A 15679-nucleotide genomic window follows, 5' to 3' on the forward strand; every position below is an offset into this window, starting at 1 on the left:
TACAAGATATGAACAGTATGTCACCCAAACAATCGGCATAAACAAGAAAATTAACCTATACAACTCTCATCAGTGTAGTGTAGTATATGTTAATTTTTGTATTTATTCAAATAAGAAAAGCTAATTTTGCATAACTACCCTTTGTGGTAAAAAAAATAAAAATTGGACCACATAATGTAAAGCTGAAGGGAAATCACTTCTTAAAACACTACCAGATTAAAATGTGTTTATGATTTAACAAGGGCTTAATTTTGGTGAGGCTGCCAATAATAGCTCTTTCACACCAGAAAATGGTAAAGAACTTACTCGGGAAAATGGTCCATGGACCAAGCAGGGACATTCCCGGGTTGGCCCCTTTCACACCACCCTTGTCCCTGAATTTTTTGGTGTGAGGGGGGCAGCGGCATCCAGGCAGCGGGTCCGGGCAGCGTGGTCCAGACTGCTGGGATCCGAGCAGCGTCGGCTGGGCGCTTGTAGCGATATTTGTCGGGCAGCGGGGCGGGATGCGCTGTTGCATTTGAGAGCGACTGGCCAGACGCTCTCAGCCAATTAGAGTCCGGCCAGTCTTTTCAATTTGTTTTCAAATCCCGCCCTGCTGCCCGGCAAATAGCGCTACAAGTGCCCAGCTGCCACAGCCCGGATCCCCGCAGTCTGGACCCCGCCACCCGGACCCTAGCTAGCAGGGTTGAAATCCCGGCAAATTTCCCCGGGAATCTGGCACATCAGCGCTAGTAGCGGGTTGTTCCCTGGGCCAACCCGGGAATTTTGGCAGGTGTTAAAGGAGTCTAAGTTTACAGTGTGATATTTATGTGACTTCTGCCTAGTCCAGTTCTTTTATATCAGTGATAAATAGATAAACCAGATTGTTTGATCAGCTGCCTACACAAATGTATATGGCACCAAAGTACCAGGATATAGGTTTCTGCTGTGGTGTGAAGAGTTGTACATTAGACTCTGGACACTGTGCTACCAGTTGGCTATTAATGAATATATTCCTCAGGGCAGAAGGGTCTATGTAACACTCACTGTCTATTATAGGTTATGAAGGATTATATTCTTATATAGTAAAATAAGCTGTTTTAGGATTGGGTAAGAGACTTCCAGACATAGCCTCTCCTCTGTAAAGTGACCAGAAGCAGCAAGTCAATTTACTTTATCAAAATATATTAACCCCATGTTTGCTTACATACGGAAACTTGCTGGAAAACATAACTGGCCAAATGTAATAGCCTCTAATGATCGGCGGCCATGCAGAATTCCGGCCAAATTCTAAATTTTTTTTTTTTTTAAAGGGGGCAATCATTTACAAGGCACAACCATGCCCTATAAATAACTGCCCCTTTAAAAAAACCTCTGACTGCAGGTGGCACCCCGCACGACCGCCGAACTCTTGAGGTTATTACATTTGGCCAAACAAGTTAATTCACTAATGAGCATAGATTAATATTTACATAATTATCCTGATCAGGCTATTAACTAAAAAATTTAAATCCAGGGACATGCCCAGAGGGAAAAAAATACAAAATGGATTTTCTAGAAATTATGACAAATGCAGTATAACAGTTTGAGGAATCAATTGTTAAGGTGCATACACACTGTGAGATTTTGGCTATGTATGATTTTGGCAATGTGATTTCCTTTGAACACCCAAGAGCCCAGAACCATCCAATCTTGATTAAAATTTTGACTATATCCGATTTTGAATATAAGAACACTAGACTGTACACAAAATACTCAAAATTGGCTTGGGGCTAGTGCATCAGCATCACAAGCTGTATACACACTGTGTAATATTTGCTAACTTTCCTTCTGATCTTGATTAAGTAGTCAAAATTGAAAGCTCAGATCGCACCGTTTGTTTACACCTCTACTTTAGTACACATTTTGTAGTGCACCATGACCAGTGGCATAACTTCTGTAAGGCAGCCCCAGCAGCCGCTTGGGGGAGCAAGCAGCAGCAGGGTCTGTGTGGGCGCCGGCACCCGCTCGACGCACTGACATGCTGCTGCCTGACGCTGCTCACTGACTAAGCACTGGAGGTGAGTCAGCTGCAGCGCAGGTGGGGCCATGGCAGAGATGTCAAATTCCTCCACTGATTCAATTGACTGTAAACAGAGCTGGCTATTGGCTGGCATGGGCATTCTAGGGCGGCCTGGGATGTGTTGGAGCCAAGGGAAGCAGCAGTGTATGCTGGTCTCTCTTCCTCTCTCCTGCTTCAGCTTCTTCGTTATGTGTGTGATGTCATCACGTCACACACTGGGGAAACATGCTGGAGAGGAGCCTGGAGGGGGCACAAACTTTTTGGCAGGGCGGAGCAAAATTTATAGTTACGCCACTGACCATGACGCAGATATCGCAGATTAGCACTGCTACAAACCCTTCATGTCAGGTCAATGGAAATCATACAATAATCTCTTTATATGTAGGCATTTAGCACATCTGCCTGGCTCAGTAACAGACTATCAAACCTTTATGGGTAAATAAGGGCTTATACAGTGCTTCCTTTCTTACATAGGTTACACAAGGTAAAATCAAATCTTACCATAGATTCTGCATTTAAAGTCAGGATATCATCCCCATGATCCAGAAGCTTGCAAGAATACCCAATATTTACAGCAGTTTCCTGCTTGTCTCCAGTCAGTACCCATATTTGCAGTCCAGCTTTACGTAGCCTAGTAATAGTTTCTGGAACACCTTCTTGTAAGCGATCTTCAATGCCTGTGGCACCTAGAAAATAGAAAGTTTTACATTCTAAAATGCAACATTAACGTAATTCAATAATAAAGTGAGAATATTCTTGCATATTTGCTATTGCGAATTCTTATACACTATCCAAGAGTATAATGAAGTAGAATCCTCAAGCGCTCTCAAAAACACCACAGCTGCTTTCTTCACTAAAACAGTTTAACCATCACTGTTCACAAAAATGGTCATGAAGATTAATCCACAGCGCTGCGCTATATGTTCTTCGCTCCAATTTTTACGAAATAGAAATTTGCTGATACCAAAGGAAAATTATATAGAATGGGGAGGACAGTATATGTATTATCCCGATATGAATGTCTCAGATGGATAACGCCAAAGAAATACTTTCCAAAGAATTAAGGGGCAGATTTATTAAGCTCGGTGAAGTGATAAAGTGTCTGGTTTTTATCACCGTCCAATCAGCTCCTACCTGTCATTTTTCAAGCCAAGCCTATAACTTCACAGTTAGGAGCTGATTGGCTGGGGTGTCCCCCAGTGGGATGGTATAATACCCAGGACTCACCTCTGGTATAAACGTACCATTTCTTCCTTATATCTCAGGCCTCTGGAATCCAGGAGAGAATGGGGCTTATAGATGGTAATAAGAACAGAGAGAGGCTTCCGACCCCTGCCACCGGTACAAGGAAAACCTCTCTCTATTCTTATACACTACACATTTACCAAATGACACAAATGGTGGTATTTTGTATTGCGGACAAAATGATCCATACATAGAAAACCTATAGTTAAAAGCTGGTGACATAGTTCATGTCTCTTGCGAGCAATAGATTACTCAGTATAGCACCAGTATGGAGACATATGCCAAATTGACAAAGATTAATTTAGAGACTCAATTTAAAATGTTCAATTAAAAATTTTACATTTTAAACAAGATTCAATTTAAATTTCTGTCGAGAGTGTACTTTAACTAAAATACCAAGGATTATCAAAAATAACTTATACAAAGCATACACACGGTGAGATATGCACTATTTTTCTATTTGATTTTGCTTATAGAGGCAAAATAGAATGGGCATCGAATGGTGTTTCTAAAATGGATGCAGATTCGATCCCAAAGCACGCTCCTGTGTAGTGTAAATCGAAACACAAAAATAGTTTTGGTAGCCAAGACTATATAGTGTAAATCTAATAGTAGTGCAAATCTAATGTGCTCTCTGTAGCATTCGATTTTATGTCCATCTCATGCCTGAAGCCAGTTTTGATCTAATAGCAAATCAAATAGCAAATCAAATGCACATCGAATAGAAATTTAAATAGAAAATAGTGGATATCGAAAAGGAGTAGAAAAAAAAAAAGAGCAGGTCGAATAGTCCATATCTAATCAAATTGAATCGAAAACTAAATGAAACCGTCTGTGTACGCACCTTAAGAATTGACTTTCATAGCAGTTACCGATTGCACTGGGGCAACCGACCATCTGATTTTTTTCAACTACTAACATCTGATTCTTCCATTTTTAAACTGATGCATATATGACTGTTTAGCTCTCGCATTAACCGAGACAAGTATTATAGTCAAATGAAAGTGGTTTTGAAAAATCTAACATGAATAATACTTCTTAAATGAATCTAAAATTGTAATGAACAGTTACAAAAGCTAGATATCCGATCGTGTGTGCTGATCAGATAAATGATCCGATCTGATGGAGCGACTATCAGATCAGTGCACACCTTACTCAGTATGTACAGGTTGAGTATCCCGTATCCAAAATTCTCGGGACCAGGAGAATTTTGGATAACGGATTATTCCGTATTTCGGAATATTTTAATATTTCAATTATGTATTTTGAAGTATCTTACATGTATGCTGTATAAACACATAAAATACACACAAATATATTTTATTACCACATAAAATACACACAAATATATTTTATTTGTTCAAAAAACAAGGTTTCAAAACATGAAACAAAATGTGTGTACTATCTCAGCACTGAATTTGAATGCCAAGCAATCATTGTCTTGCACATATATAGTGCCAGTTACATATCATGTCACCAGTAGTGCTGTTACAAATGTCCCCAGTGAGTTTTTAGCAAAAAAAAAATATTTTTTTTCACTTTCTGGAATGTATGGTTTTCGGAATAATTCGGATAACGGATACTCGGATACGGGATACTCAACCTGTACTTTCTTTTGATATTTACATTGGGATCCCAAGGTCGTGAACAAGGGAGGTTATTTAGAATGGATTGCTTCTCTGTTCATCTGCAAAGCCCTGTGATCAGATAGCCGTTGCACATCAGAGTGAAATCCCATGCTGTGCAAGGCTGCGAAAGGCTTGCAAAAATGTTACCTGTGTGTAACCCAGGAACTACTCTGCCTGTGCGATAGAAACAGGCTGTTCGAAGCTGGAACTGACCTTAAACCGCTGGGGCATGCCTGCACTATCCCTGACACTCCCAGAAAATGGCAGGTACACTCATGTCAAAATAACTTGTGAAGGGATTGCGATTTAAAAAAAAAAAAACTCTGATGGACAGAACAAGATCAGTGTGATGTCATTGTTTAAACTGGTGCCCTCAGACATGTTTAGAAAAAAAAAAAATCTGACCATAAACAGTTGTTACTTAGAACATAGAACTCATTATCATTCACACTTATATGCCTTAGTCGCGTGGAGTTTACCACACAGGCTCATTTTAGTAAGGAGACAGTTAATTTACCATTAGGTTTTCAAAATTCTGGTTGGCTGCAAATTCGCATGTTTGCGAAACCCCCAGACACTGGTCCGCCCGCAAACCCCTCCCCATTAGTGGCAAACGCAGGATTTTTAGAGGGGGATTTCCAAATGTAAATCTAAAAATATCCCACTGTGCAGCGCATTGGAGTAAGTACGGGAGTCTGAAGGAGCAGTAACAGCCCTAAAAATTGCTCTTTTATACATTTGATAATGTATGGAATACTGTATTATTATTTAACAGTACAGATGGTCTATAGTATAGGCTGTTTCAAACGGGATGCAGTTTAAATCCCGGCGGTCGGGATCCCGGCGTTCAGAATCCCGACACTTTCTCCCTCCCTGGGTGTCCACGACACCCCTGGAGGGAGAATAAATTAGCGTGCCAAGCGTAGCGAGGCACCAGGCCCGCTGCGTGGCGAGCCCGCAAGGGGGGGGGGGCGCGATCCACATCCCCCCCTTGTCGGGATTTCGGCGGTCGGGATTCCGGCGTCGGGGTCCCGACCGCCGGGATTTCATACTGAATCCGTTTCAAACATGTAAATGTGATAAGTAGTCAGGAAAAGGTTAAACATATAATAAATACACATAATAGAACCAGTACTGCTGAGCGGTCCCATGGGCGAATCCCTGGGCCCACTGCCCGCAGCCTTGGGTGCGTGCGCCCGGAGAACAGTCTGTTTATCGTGGCTGCACGCACATGCGCACTTCTAAAACATAGAGCTCACATGTGAGCGAAGAAACCAGAATAACCCCCATATTGTGCCCAGTCAGAATAAAATCAAACACAGTGTGGCAGCAAAGCTAATGCTGTGCTGCCTATAAAGTTCTTAATATCCCAGGTTAGGGCTTCAGCAGTTTCATTAACGGAGTACACTCAGCTGAATCTTGAATAAAACTGCAGTTCAGCAAATATGATCACAGTATATATTTTTAGATTAAAATTATGCTATATTCATTTCTCAAATCCCTATGAAATCAATAAAACAGGAAAACTACAAATCATGGGTTCTTTATTCTGTATTTTTAGCTCTAAATTCCCAAAATGAAAAAGCCATAGATGTAACAAAATGAATAAGCATATTTATATGCATATGTGTGCAAATTCAAATATGCTACTAGCTCAGCAGATATTAAATATATTTAATAGAAAAACTACTAAGACATTTCCATCTTTCCATTTAATTTTAGGCTAGACTATTTTAATTTTAAAATTGGCACATAACACCAATTATTATGATCTAGAGAAGCAGCGCTAATGAATTGGTAATGAAGAGGTTACAAGCAGCCATTATGAACAAGAATAGTTCATAAAGGGGCTGTGGGCTGCTCCTGGGTGTCACCCTTTCAGGGGGTAAAACCAAAGTGCTGGCTCCTCCGTAGTGACAGGAGCTGGGTTCTGCAGGGTGAACTGATCATGCAGCACCTGGCTCTTATCACTGATGAGGAGGCTGCACTATAAGAGTCTCCAGGGGCAGCACGCTCATCCCCAAAGTGAAATTATCAGGGGTTTCACCCCATACATTTACAGTTTCTTATATATCGCAGCACATTCTATTGCGCTTTACAATGGGAAACAGTGCTAAAACAAACTGGGTAGTAACAAACTGACAGAGGTAAACATAAGAAACACACACTATTGATACCAGCAGGGTTCCCAGCGGGACACAGAGGAGGTGTTTGTCTATTCCGCTCTGAGTGCTCCTTTGTGCGGATCACATGTAGTTCCCTTTTGCTTTTATGTACATTTTAATTCTTTTGTTTCACACCGGGACACCATGCCCCCTGTTCAGGTGGGTGCTCTGAAGAAGCGCAAAGGGGGTCTCTTAGCCGCACCAGGTGTCACAAACACTTGTGCCACCACTGGCTATTGTACCTAGTAATACATGTTTAGGTTGCGGTTGTTAGTGCTGTGTTATAGCTTTATCTTTGTCTGTATGCATTGTGTTGTCCACACTAATACAAAATAACAAAGGAATAGGGGTTCCAGTATTTTCTGCAAAGACTTCAAACATTCTTAAGTCTAAAGTTGTAGTCTTATGGAGTGATGTACAGTAAGGTCTCACACACTAAACTAAGGGGTCTATTCATGAAGCAGTGACAAGTAGAGAAGTGAGGCAGTGGAGAGGTTGCCGACAGCAACAAAACCGCTTTGAGGTAAACATCAAGTGCATTCTATAAAATTATGCATAGCACCATGTTCCACTTCTCCACTCTCTGCACTGCGTTATGAATAAACCCATTTACCACAGATGCCGAGGTGTATGTCTCTCAGGTCATTTCAATGCTTTATTAATGGTGTCTGATCACATGAAATATTTATCCACAATGTTGCACTAGAATAGTTAAATATTTTTAATGATGTCTTAGCCAAATAAACTAAACAGTATTCTTGAAATGCCGCTGTTTTAGGCCAAACAGATTTGTTCATTCTTTGTTTGATCAGAAACACCCACCAGTGATTTTGATTAAAGTCTCTTCCATACAAATGAAGGGGAAAACAATACTACAAATTCCCTAGATTCCCTTACACTGGATATACTGTGGCAATCACAAAATAATTAAGTCTTAGAGTTAATAGTCACATCGCTCATAGCATATGATTCCAAGAATGCTCACTCTTAAATAGATGTAATTAACAAAAGTTGCTGGAGAGTGTACTATTTTAAATACTGTATACAGGTATCTTGTTTCAACGGTCTCTTAAATATGATCAGTTAACACTATAAATGTGCATAAAAATCAGTGGAATAGCATTCACCTATTCTTCTGAGAAAGGAGGATTAATAAACTCACCCAGCAAATGCAGATTGGTCTCCAGACGAACTGCAGATTGGAACAGTAGCTCTTCCCGGTTTTCTAATGAGGATTCTGCTTGTAAATGAAATTTCAACCAACAAGCATACTCCTCCTTACTGAGAACCTAGATGAAAAAGTAATTTGAAATGTGTATTATTTATGGGATATAATCTCCAAAGTAAACTCTACTGCATAATATATGGTCTCTGTTTAGACACTGCAAATAAGCACGGCACGAAGATGGATTAACAGGATATTTGCCTACAAATATAATAAATAAATATATATACCCGGCGGCTCTCTGCGGCAAAGAAACCCGACTCCCCTTCCTGCATCACACCCGGCAGCTCTGTGTGACTGTGGCATAGGATGTAAATGAATATATATAGCAATTACTTAAAACAAAAAACCTGTACATGAAAGTGAGCAAGTGCCTATTGTAAATTGTAGAAATTGTGCAATGGATATTTTGATTCAAGAGACCACTAACTAAGCTCTAAGCTGAGAATGTTTGGACCCAGTGGTTAGGAAGGAATCAGTTGTCCCTGTTGGTTGCATTAAATGGTCACCATGGCATGCTTCTGACAAAGTCACACCACCCCAAGCAGCATACCCCTTAAGTAATCACCTTAATGTGGAAACGACCCCTGAAGAAATCATTTAGGTCAACAAAACATAAAAGTTGAGCAAGGTACTGATGGATTATCGGTATCATTTCATAAGTAGGGTTACCACCGGACCAGGATTACTCAATCGGTCTTATTTACCAGACTGTCTGGAGTAATCCCGAAAGGGAAGTAACCCTAATCACAAACTGAAACTTGCACATCCTCTTTGAAGGACAGGATTTTATGAGATTATATATTATTTAATATCTGTACCAGTCACCAACCCATATCCTTAAAACAAAGACAGACTATGAAGCTTAGATCTGGGAAACAGACTGATATCCATTTTGCCCACTCTGAATCATTATGTCCATGTAGCCTTAATCTCTGCCCAGCAGACCAGGTACTGTATAGCAAACTACAGAAACTGGATGCTAAGAAGGCTTTCAAAAGGCTATAACACTGAGTCCTGTATTCAATCCCGGCCAAAAATGTTGTCAGAGGGAAAAAAAACCCAGAGATTCGCCTTATCAGTATTCAATCACGGCCATTTTCACTAGTTTTTTAGTACATTTTTGTCCTTTTCATTTTCATTTCTCGGTGGGGCGAGATAGCATTGTTGAATATGGCCGCGAATTCGCCAAAACCACATGAATGCGTGACAATTTCACTGTTTTTTTTTTTTTAAAATACGGAAAAAGATGGAGGCGCACGATAGTGTAGTCTTTCACTTAAAAGCAGTCTTTACTTCAACAATTACGAACTCACATAAGTACGTGTTCTAGTTGTAACACACAAAGCGCTTGTTTGAATAATACAACAGTGAAAAGCATCACCAGTTACTCTGGCAGTGTCCCCGGAAAAGGCGCTGTACTCCTGCATTACAAGTATTGGACGTCACCATGTCTCTGATCGCATCCTTAGCTCCGCCCATACACATTTCACCATAGAATTAGGTCAGTGGGTGACACCTGCTGCCAAAATCTTCTAGGACAAAACGCGTATCGGCAGTCAGTAAGGCAGGAGTACAGCACTCCCAGGGTTTTGGGAGTTTAGCAGGTCATCAAATTGAATAACGAAATGTGTAGGGGCGTGGCCTGTATGGCGCAATCTTCTGCTGTCCTGAACATGGAGATGGAGCTGTGCTGCACGCTAAGCCTGCTAGGTATTGCTGACCGGCTGCCAGTGTGTGATGATACATGTATTGAACCGTGTGGTATTCAGTCCACAACACAGGAAGTTGTTGGTACGGATACATTCTTAAGTCATTTATGCAAAAAATTTGAATAAACATTTGATACTGCACTATCAGGCACCCCTTCCACTTATGTTTAGATTGCTGTGGAGCCCGGAGGACAAGAGCTTGCCTTTGTGGACATACAGAGAAATCATCTGAATTGTGTGCATGTGTTAGTGACCTATACTTTTTGAATTGCCGATACCAATGGGGACCGCTCTCTCACTTGCCGTCAGCGCGCCATATCTGTATAGTTGGCGGGTGCTGGGGGACTTATTCTGGCGGACGACGCATGGCGGGAGTTGTGCTGAGAGCCTCTCTAGCTTCAATACGCGATGCAACGCGAGATGCGATGTAAGGTCCTGTGAAATTGCTAACACTGGGTGTATTCGTCACACCGCAATGTGACTATGACACACTGGGAGACTGTGCTGATCAATTTCTGTGTGCGAAAGTCTCTGAATCTGTACACAAAGTACTACAATGTAGCTTTTTCCACAACAGGTACTGTTCTGCTCTGTATATAGACTCAGTCACACACAATATACGTAACATATCAAATTAATCAGCAAAGTCAGTTGTAATGAGTTGCCAAAAAAACAAACGATGCCCATGCTAGCAGATTTGCATGGTACCCATCAGCTTACTCACACTGGGCATCTTGTCCTGCATGGTATATTGAGGCTAGATGGTTGAGGACACATATCTAAGAAGCCCTTTTAAAAAGGGACATATACATTAAGAATGAGCAAAACAGAATATAAAACAGTTAATCTGTAGGACCTGTATTTCGTTTTTGAGTTCCTACAATCTTCTGGGGCAATAGAGCATGCATTCTACCAATTATGATTTGGCGTCTAGGAGTTACTTTAATTAAATCTGAGACTGATATCTAGATAAAATTGCCACGTAAGGGCAGTGCAGGACACAACTTCCACAGTTCTTAAAAAAAATTGACAACTAATAATAAGTTGTGCTATACCTAAAGACCTAGAACACATAGCCGATTTATCAGAGTGATAAAATCTCTGTGTACTAGGTAATAACAGTGTACTCTCCAATTTTATTGTAAAAAAAGCACCCTGCATCATTTGTTACTGTATCATTAAATTCAGACCCTCCGAGACTTACACATATGTAAAAAACCCTAATAAAAATTAACATCTGTGGCTTAATCCAAAAAATATATTTGAGTAAAATTAGCATAATAATAAAAGCAAAACGTAGCATATTATTTGGGAAATAGTAGCGAAGAGTGGCTAAAAGTAGCAAAGAGTAAAAAAGTGCAGCTACACAAAAAAATCATGTCATACATATTATAGTGATCTATGACGCACATACCAAACAACAATGTGCAGTATAACATAGCACAACATAGTATAACATAGCAATATTTGCAGTCTTTTGTATAGGCACCAATGACAATTAGCTCACTCTAATGCTTTCCTCCTTATATTATGCTATTTTTTTGTTATACTGTATGTTATTTTTATTTTTTATTTTTTTTATTGCATATTTCACAAATTTTTACTTCATACATACATCATACAAAGGAGTATTAAAATACATGATCTCAAAAATTACCTAATGTCACAAGATCCCTACAGTATGTCTTCCCACTAATTATTTTAAATTGACTTGTGATAAGTATGTCTTGCTATCTTTTCTCTAGTCTTTTTTTTTTTTTTAAATGAAAGCCATTGCCATCAACAAACCATTAACATATAACATAAAAACAACAGACACAATAGGGAAGGATGCGATAGGACTACTATCTTTATTTCTTCTTTTTACGGACCTTTGATTACCCTTCATCTGACCTTTCTACTTGCACTGATGTTAGGATTTATTGCTCATCCCCTAATTTGGGAAGACTTCTATGCCATTGAGTTTCCTTGAAGGGGTGTAGAATTTGTTTGTGAATTTTTTTATCTAACATTTCTATAAGGATCCCCCAAGTCTCATAAAATCTTCTCCCCCCTTCTTCTATTTCCAGCACTGCACTGTATTTTTCCGTTTTCATTAGCATGTTTCTCATAGAGTCTAACCTGGGGGCTGTTTTTATTGTCCAATTCTTTAATATTATTTTTTTTTCCTATCGTTACTATTATTATTAATATTGACTTCAATCTCCTCCTTTCCTGTGTTATATTCCATTTTGGGAAATCTGCAAACAGCAATGCCTTGTAATCTAATTCTACATGTATTTGGAATGTGTTTAATATAGTTTACCACCTTATACCAATATCGTTTCATTTTAATGCATTCCCAAAAATTGTGTTTAAAAAGTGCATTAGGTGTATTGCATTTTGGACATGTGCCTTTTTCCTCTGGTGTCATATATTTACATTGGCCTTGTGAAATATAGGCTCTGTGTACCGTGCGGAAGTGCACCTCTTGCAACATTACCGAGGGTATTATTTTTAGTGTTTTCCCTATGTGTGTGATCATCTCTTCTAATCTAGATTCCTCAAGGAAATCTTTTTGCCAGGCCTTATTTAGTGTTACCCAATTTTTTTGTGTTTTTCACGTGAACAAATCCCAATATAGGAATTTGGTTTTATAAGGAGTGTTCATTTTTAATAAAGTCTCTATTTTCCTACACTCATTGTTATTTGTATTTATAGACTGTGAATTCATTATACTCTGGGTGTAGTGTCTTGATTGTAAGTACATATAGAATCGTGGTTTTTCCAGCTTAAATTTCTCCGTTAATGTTTGGTAGGTATACATGTTGCCTCCCGGGTCATATACGTCTTTAATTTCCATGATCCCCTTCTCTGCCCATTCCTTGAACAATACATTCTCCATTGCTGGTGTGAATAAGGGGTTTCCTTGAAATGATGGGGGAAATTTACTAAAGGAAATTTGTAAAAAAAATAGGTGTATTTGTATCCAGAAATACACTTATTTTTGACATTTACTATCCCGAAAATACGGCAATTCGTAGTCGTATTGATGTGCTATCAATACGAATAGCCGTATTTTCGGGATAGTAAATGTCAAAAATAAGTGTATTTCTGGATACAAATACACCTATTTTTTTTTACAAATTTCCTTTAGTAAATTTCCCCCGATATATGTTTGGATTTTGTATATGAGCTTTGTAAGTATTTATGTATTTTTATCCATGCTAGGTGGGTATAAGAAAACATGATGTTAGATTTTACAGTTAACGGCATTTTATTCCTTGGTGTATGTAGCAGCGCATTTAATGTGTATGGTGCAAGCAAGTTCAAAATTTGTATACGTTGATTTTCGTTGGATCCAGTCTACTGTATATCTAAAGGACACAGCCAGAGAAAACAACTCTATATTCGGGATTGCCAGTCCCCCTTCTTCTCGTTCTAGCTAAAGTTTTTTTAAAGATATTCTTGATTTCTTTCCTGACCACAGGAATTTCGAGAAGGCTTTGTTACACCTCTGGATGTCTCCTTTTGAAATACGCATAGGGAGCATCTGGATCAAATATGATAATTTTGGGAATATCACTGCTTTAATTACTGCTGCTCGGCCCAATAGGGAGAGTGGCAGGTTATTCCAGTCGTTTAATTGTTTTATTATTTGTTTGACTACTGGGGTAAAATTGTTTTTATATAGATCTACTATTTTTGGAGTAATCTTCACTCCCAGGTATTTCATCGCCTTAGAGACATATTTAAATTGAGCATGGACCTGCTGGAACTCCTCAGTTATTGCTGTCCCTCCTAGGCTTAGTATCTCCGATTTACTCTGATTAACCTTATACTGTATGTTATGTTATTATTTATTTGCTAACATTATGATACTTTTATGCAAACATCTGTGCAGATTTTCTGCTAATTTCTGGCATATTTCAAAACAGAAAAGTTTTGCGAGAACTCACACATTATGCACAGTCTATATAAAATAACACACCACTGTGGCCTGAGAGAAAGGGGTCCTTTGTGTAATTTTAGTAAATATACTATTGTATTTCAGCCGATGTAAACTTTCGAACAGCAGAGAACTATGATGCAACATGTCCAAAATGTCAGAAAAATGGAAAAGGTATCCTTCGTTCCCACTGTAATGGAGGATCCATTCCAAATAAAAGCGGAGATTTATAAATTAATAGAATGCTTCGTTTAAAAGGAATATTTTGTAAAGAAAACAGACCCCAATAATACCTCTGTAATTGAGAAAAATCCTCCCAGATTCTAACTTTGACCCGGTTACACAAAACGCCTCTATAAAAATCTATACGAGGCTGTTGGAGAATACCGACATGAAAACGGTTACTTCATGTAAACAACATTATCATAATCATCTCCGGATGAGTATACAAAATTACGGTCTTTGGTCCAAAGAACGGATATCATACGGAGCACCGACGGTATGCGGTCATTTGGTCTACAGCATGATGGTTGACAGTCATTAGGTCGACAGGTCATTAGTATGTATACAGAGGTTGCTAGGCAACCCAACAGCGCAGATCGACAGGACAGACACGGGGACGCTGATATTCCCGACTGAAAAATCAGGGATATAGAAAATCTTTGCCTGAGAAAGCAGAGCTTATATATACTTACTCGTTTTGCTATACACAAAGTTCGTAATCCATCAACCGCATACAAGTTCAAGTAATTCTGAGTTTTGCCTTGAATTCTTCTTTGGTACTTTCCCACAGAGTTATCTAAACAAAAAAGAGGGTCACTAAATTAGTGGAAGAGCTTTTCTAAAGGGAAGAACAAACTATTGGTTACAATGTAGTTTTTTTTAGTCCTTAAGATTGTGATTTTTATTACATAGGTGGTATATTGAAGGTTAATTTTTTTCGGAAAAATGGCGCAATATCAACCATTTCTGCATACAATAGATGGAATTTGCATTCCATTTATTTAATGTTTTTTTCTATTTTCCCAATTTTCTGAAACAATTCCAAAAAGGTGTGGATCCCCGAATCCATGTCTTTTCCCACGAAAGTGCCCGCTAATTTGAAAATTTAGTGCCCATTTCCCGCGAATGCCAAACGCAAATCCCAGCTGTTTCCCTGGCAAAAACAGCCAGGATTGTATAGTCAAATCCTTTTAAAATCAGAAATAGGATGCTGTGGGGAGGTATTCAATGGTCCCCCTATCAGAAGAGACAATATATACTTTGTTCAAAGCCAAGTGTCCATTATGGAGCATAAATCAAGTGTCCTAGATAGCAAAAACAAATGCAAATATTCCTAACTACCAGACAGAGTCTGTTTTTACATTTTGTCCCAAATGTTCTTGTCCTAGATATTGTCCTATTTTTCAATGCTGACAAACTGTATAATATAATTTTCTCTTATAGCTAACGCAAGATTAAACATACAGTACAGCAGTGTTTTTCAACCACTGTGCCTTGAGCTGTTCTCAAGTGTGCCCCCAGATCTAGAGATGCACAAACCAGTTTATAGCCACCACCAGTTCAACTGTTATTTACTGGTCTCTTCTTTTAATGTAAAGGGCCAATGTATTTTATTTTTGTTACCTGTGGGGACCAGTGTGATTGTTTTTAATATGGGGGCCAATAGGTTTGGGGTTTTCCCTGTGGGGATCACATGGTGTGCCTTGGCAATTTTAAGTGTGCCGCAAGGTAA

At 39.2% G+C, this 15679-nt stretch overlaps 1 protein-coding gene across 2 annotated transcripts in view; it reads right to left on the minus strand.

Annotated features, from left to right (window-relative positions):
- Positions 1 to 15679, minus strand: part of ATP10A (ATPase phospholipid transporting 10A (putative)) — a 142504-nt gene that overhangs the window by 19409 nt on the left and 107416 nt on the right. For both annotated transcript variants that reach the window (XM_083168568.1, XM_083168569.1), the window contains exons 11-13: positions 14640 to 14743; positions 8242 to 8368; positions 2543 to 2727 (exon numbers count right to left, since the gene is read on the minus strand). In XM_083168568.1, the coding sequence (XP_083024694.1) occupies positions 2543 to 2727; positions 8242 to 8368; positions 14640 to 14743 (416 nt within the window). The remainder of the gene's footprint in view (positions 1 to 2542; positions 2728 to 8241; positions 8369 to 14639; positions 14744 to 15679) is intronic.

This window comes from Crinia signifera, chromosome 2 (assembly GCF_055691185.1).
Source record: "Crinia signifera chromosome 2, ASM5569118v1, whole genome shotgun sequence".
NCBI classification, from domain to species: Eukaryota; Metazoa; Chordata; class Amphibia; order Anura; family Myobatrachidae; genus Crinia; species Crinia signifera.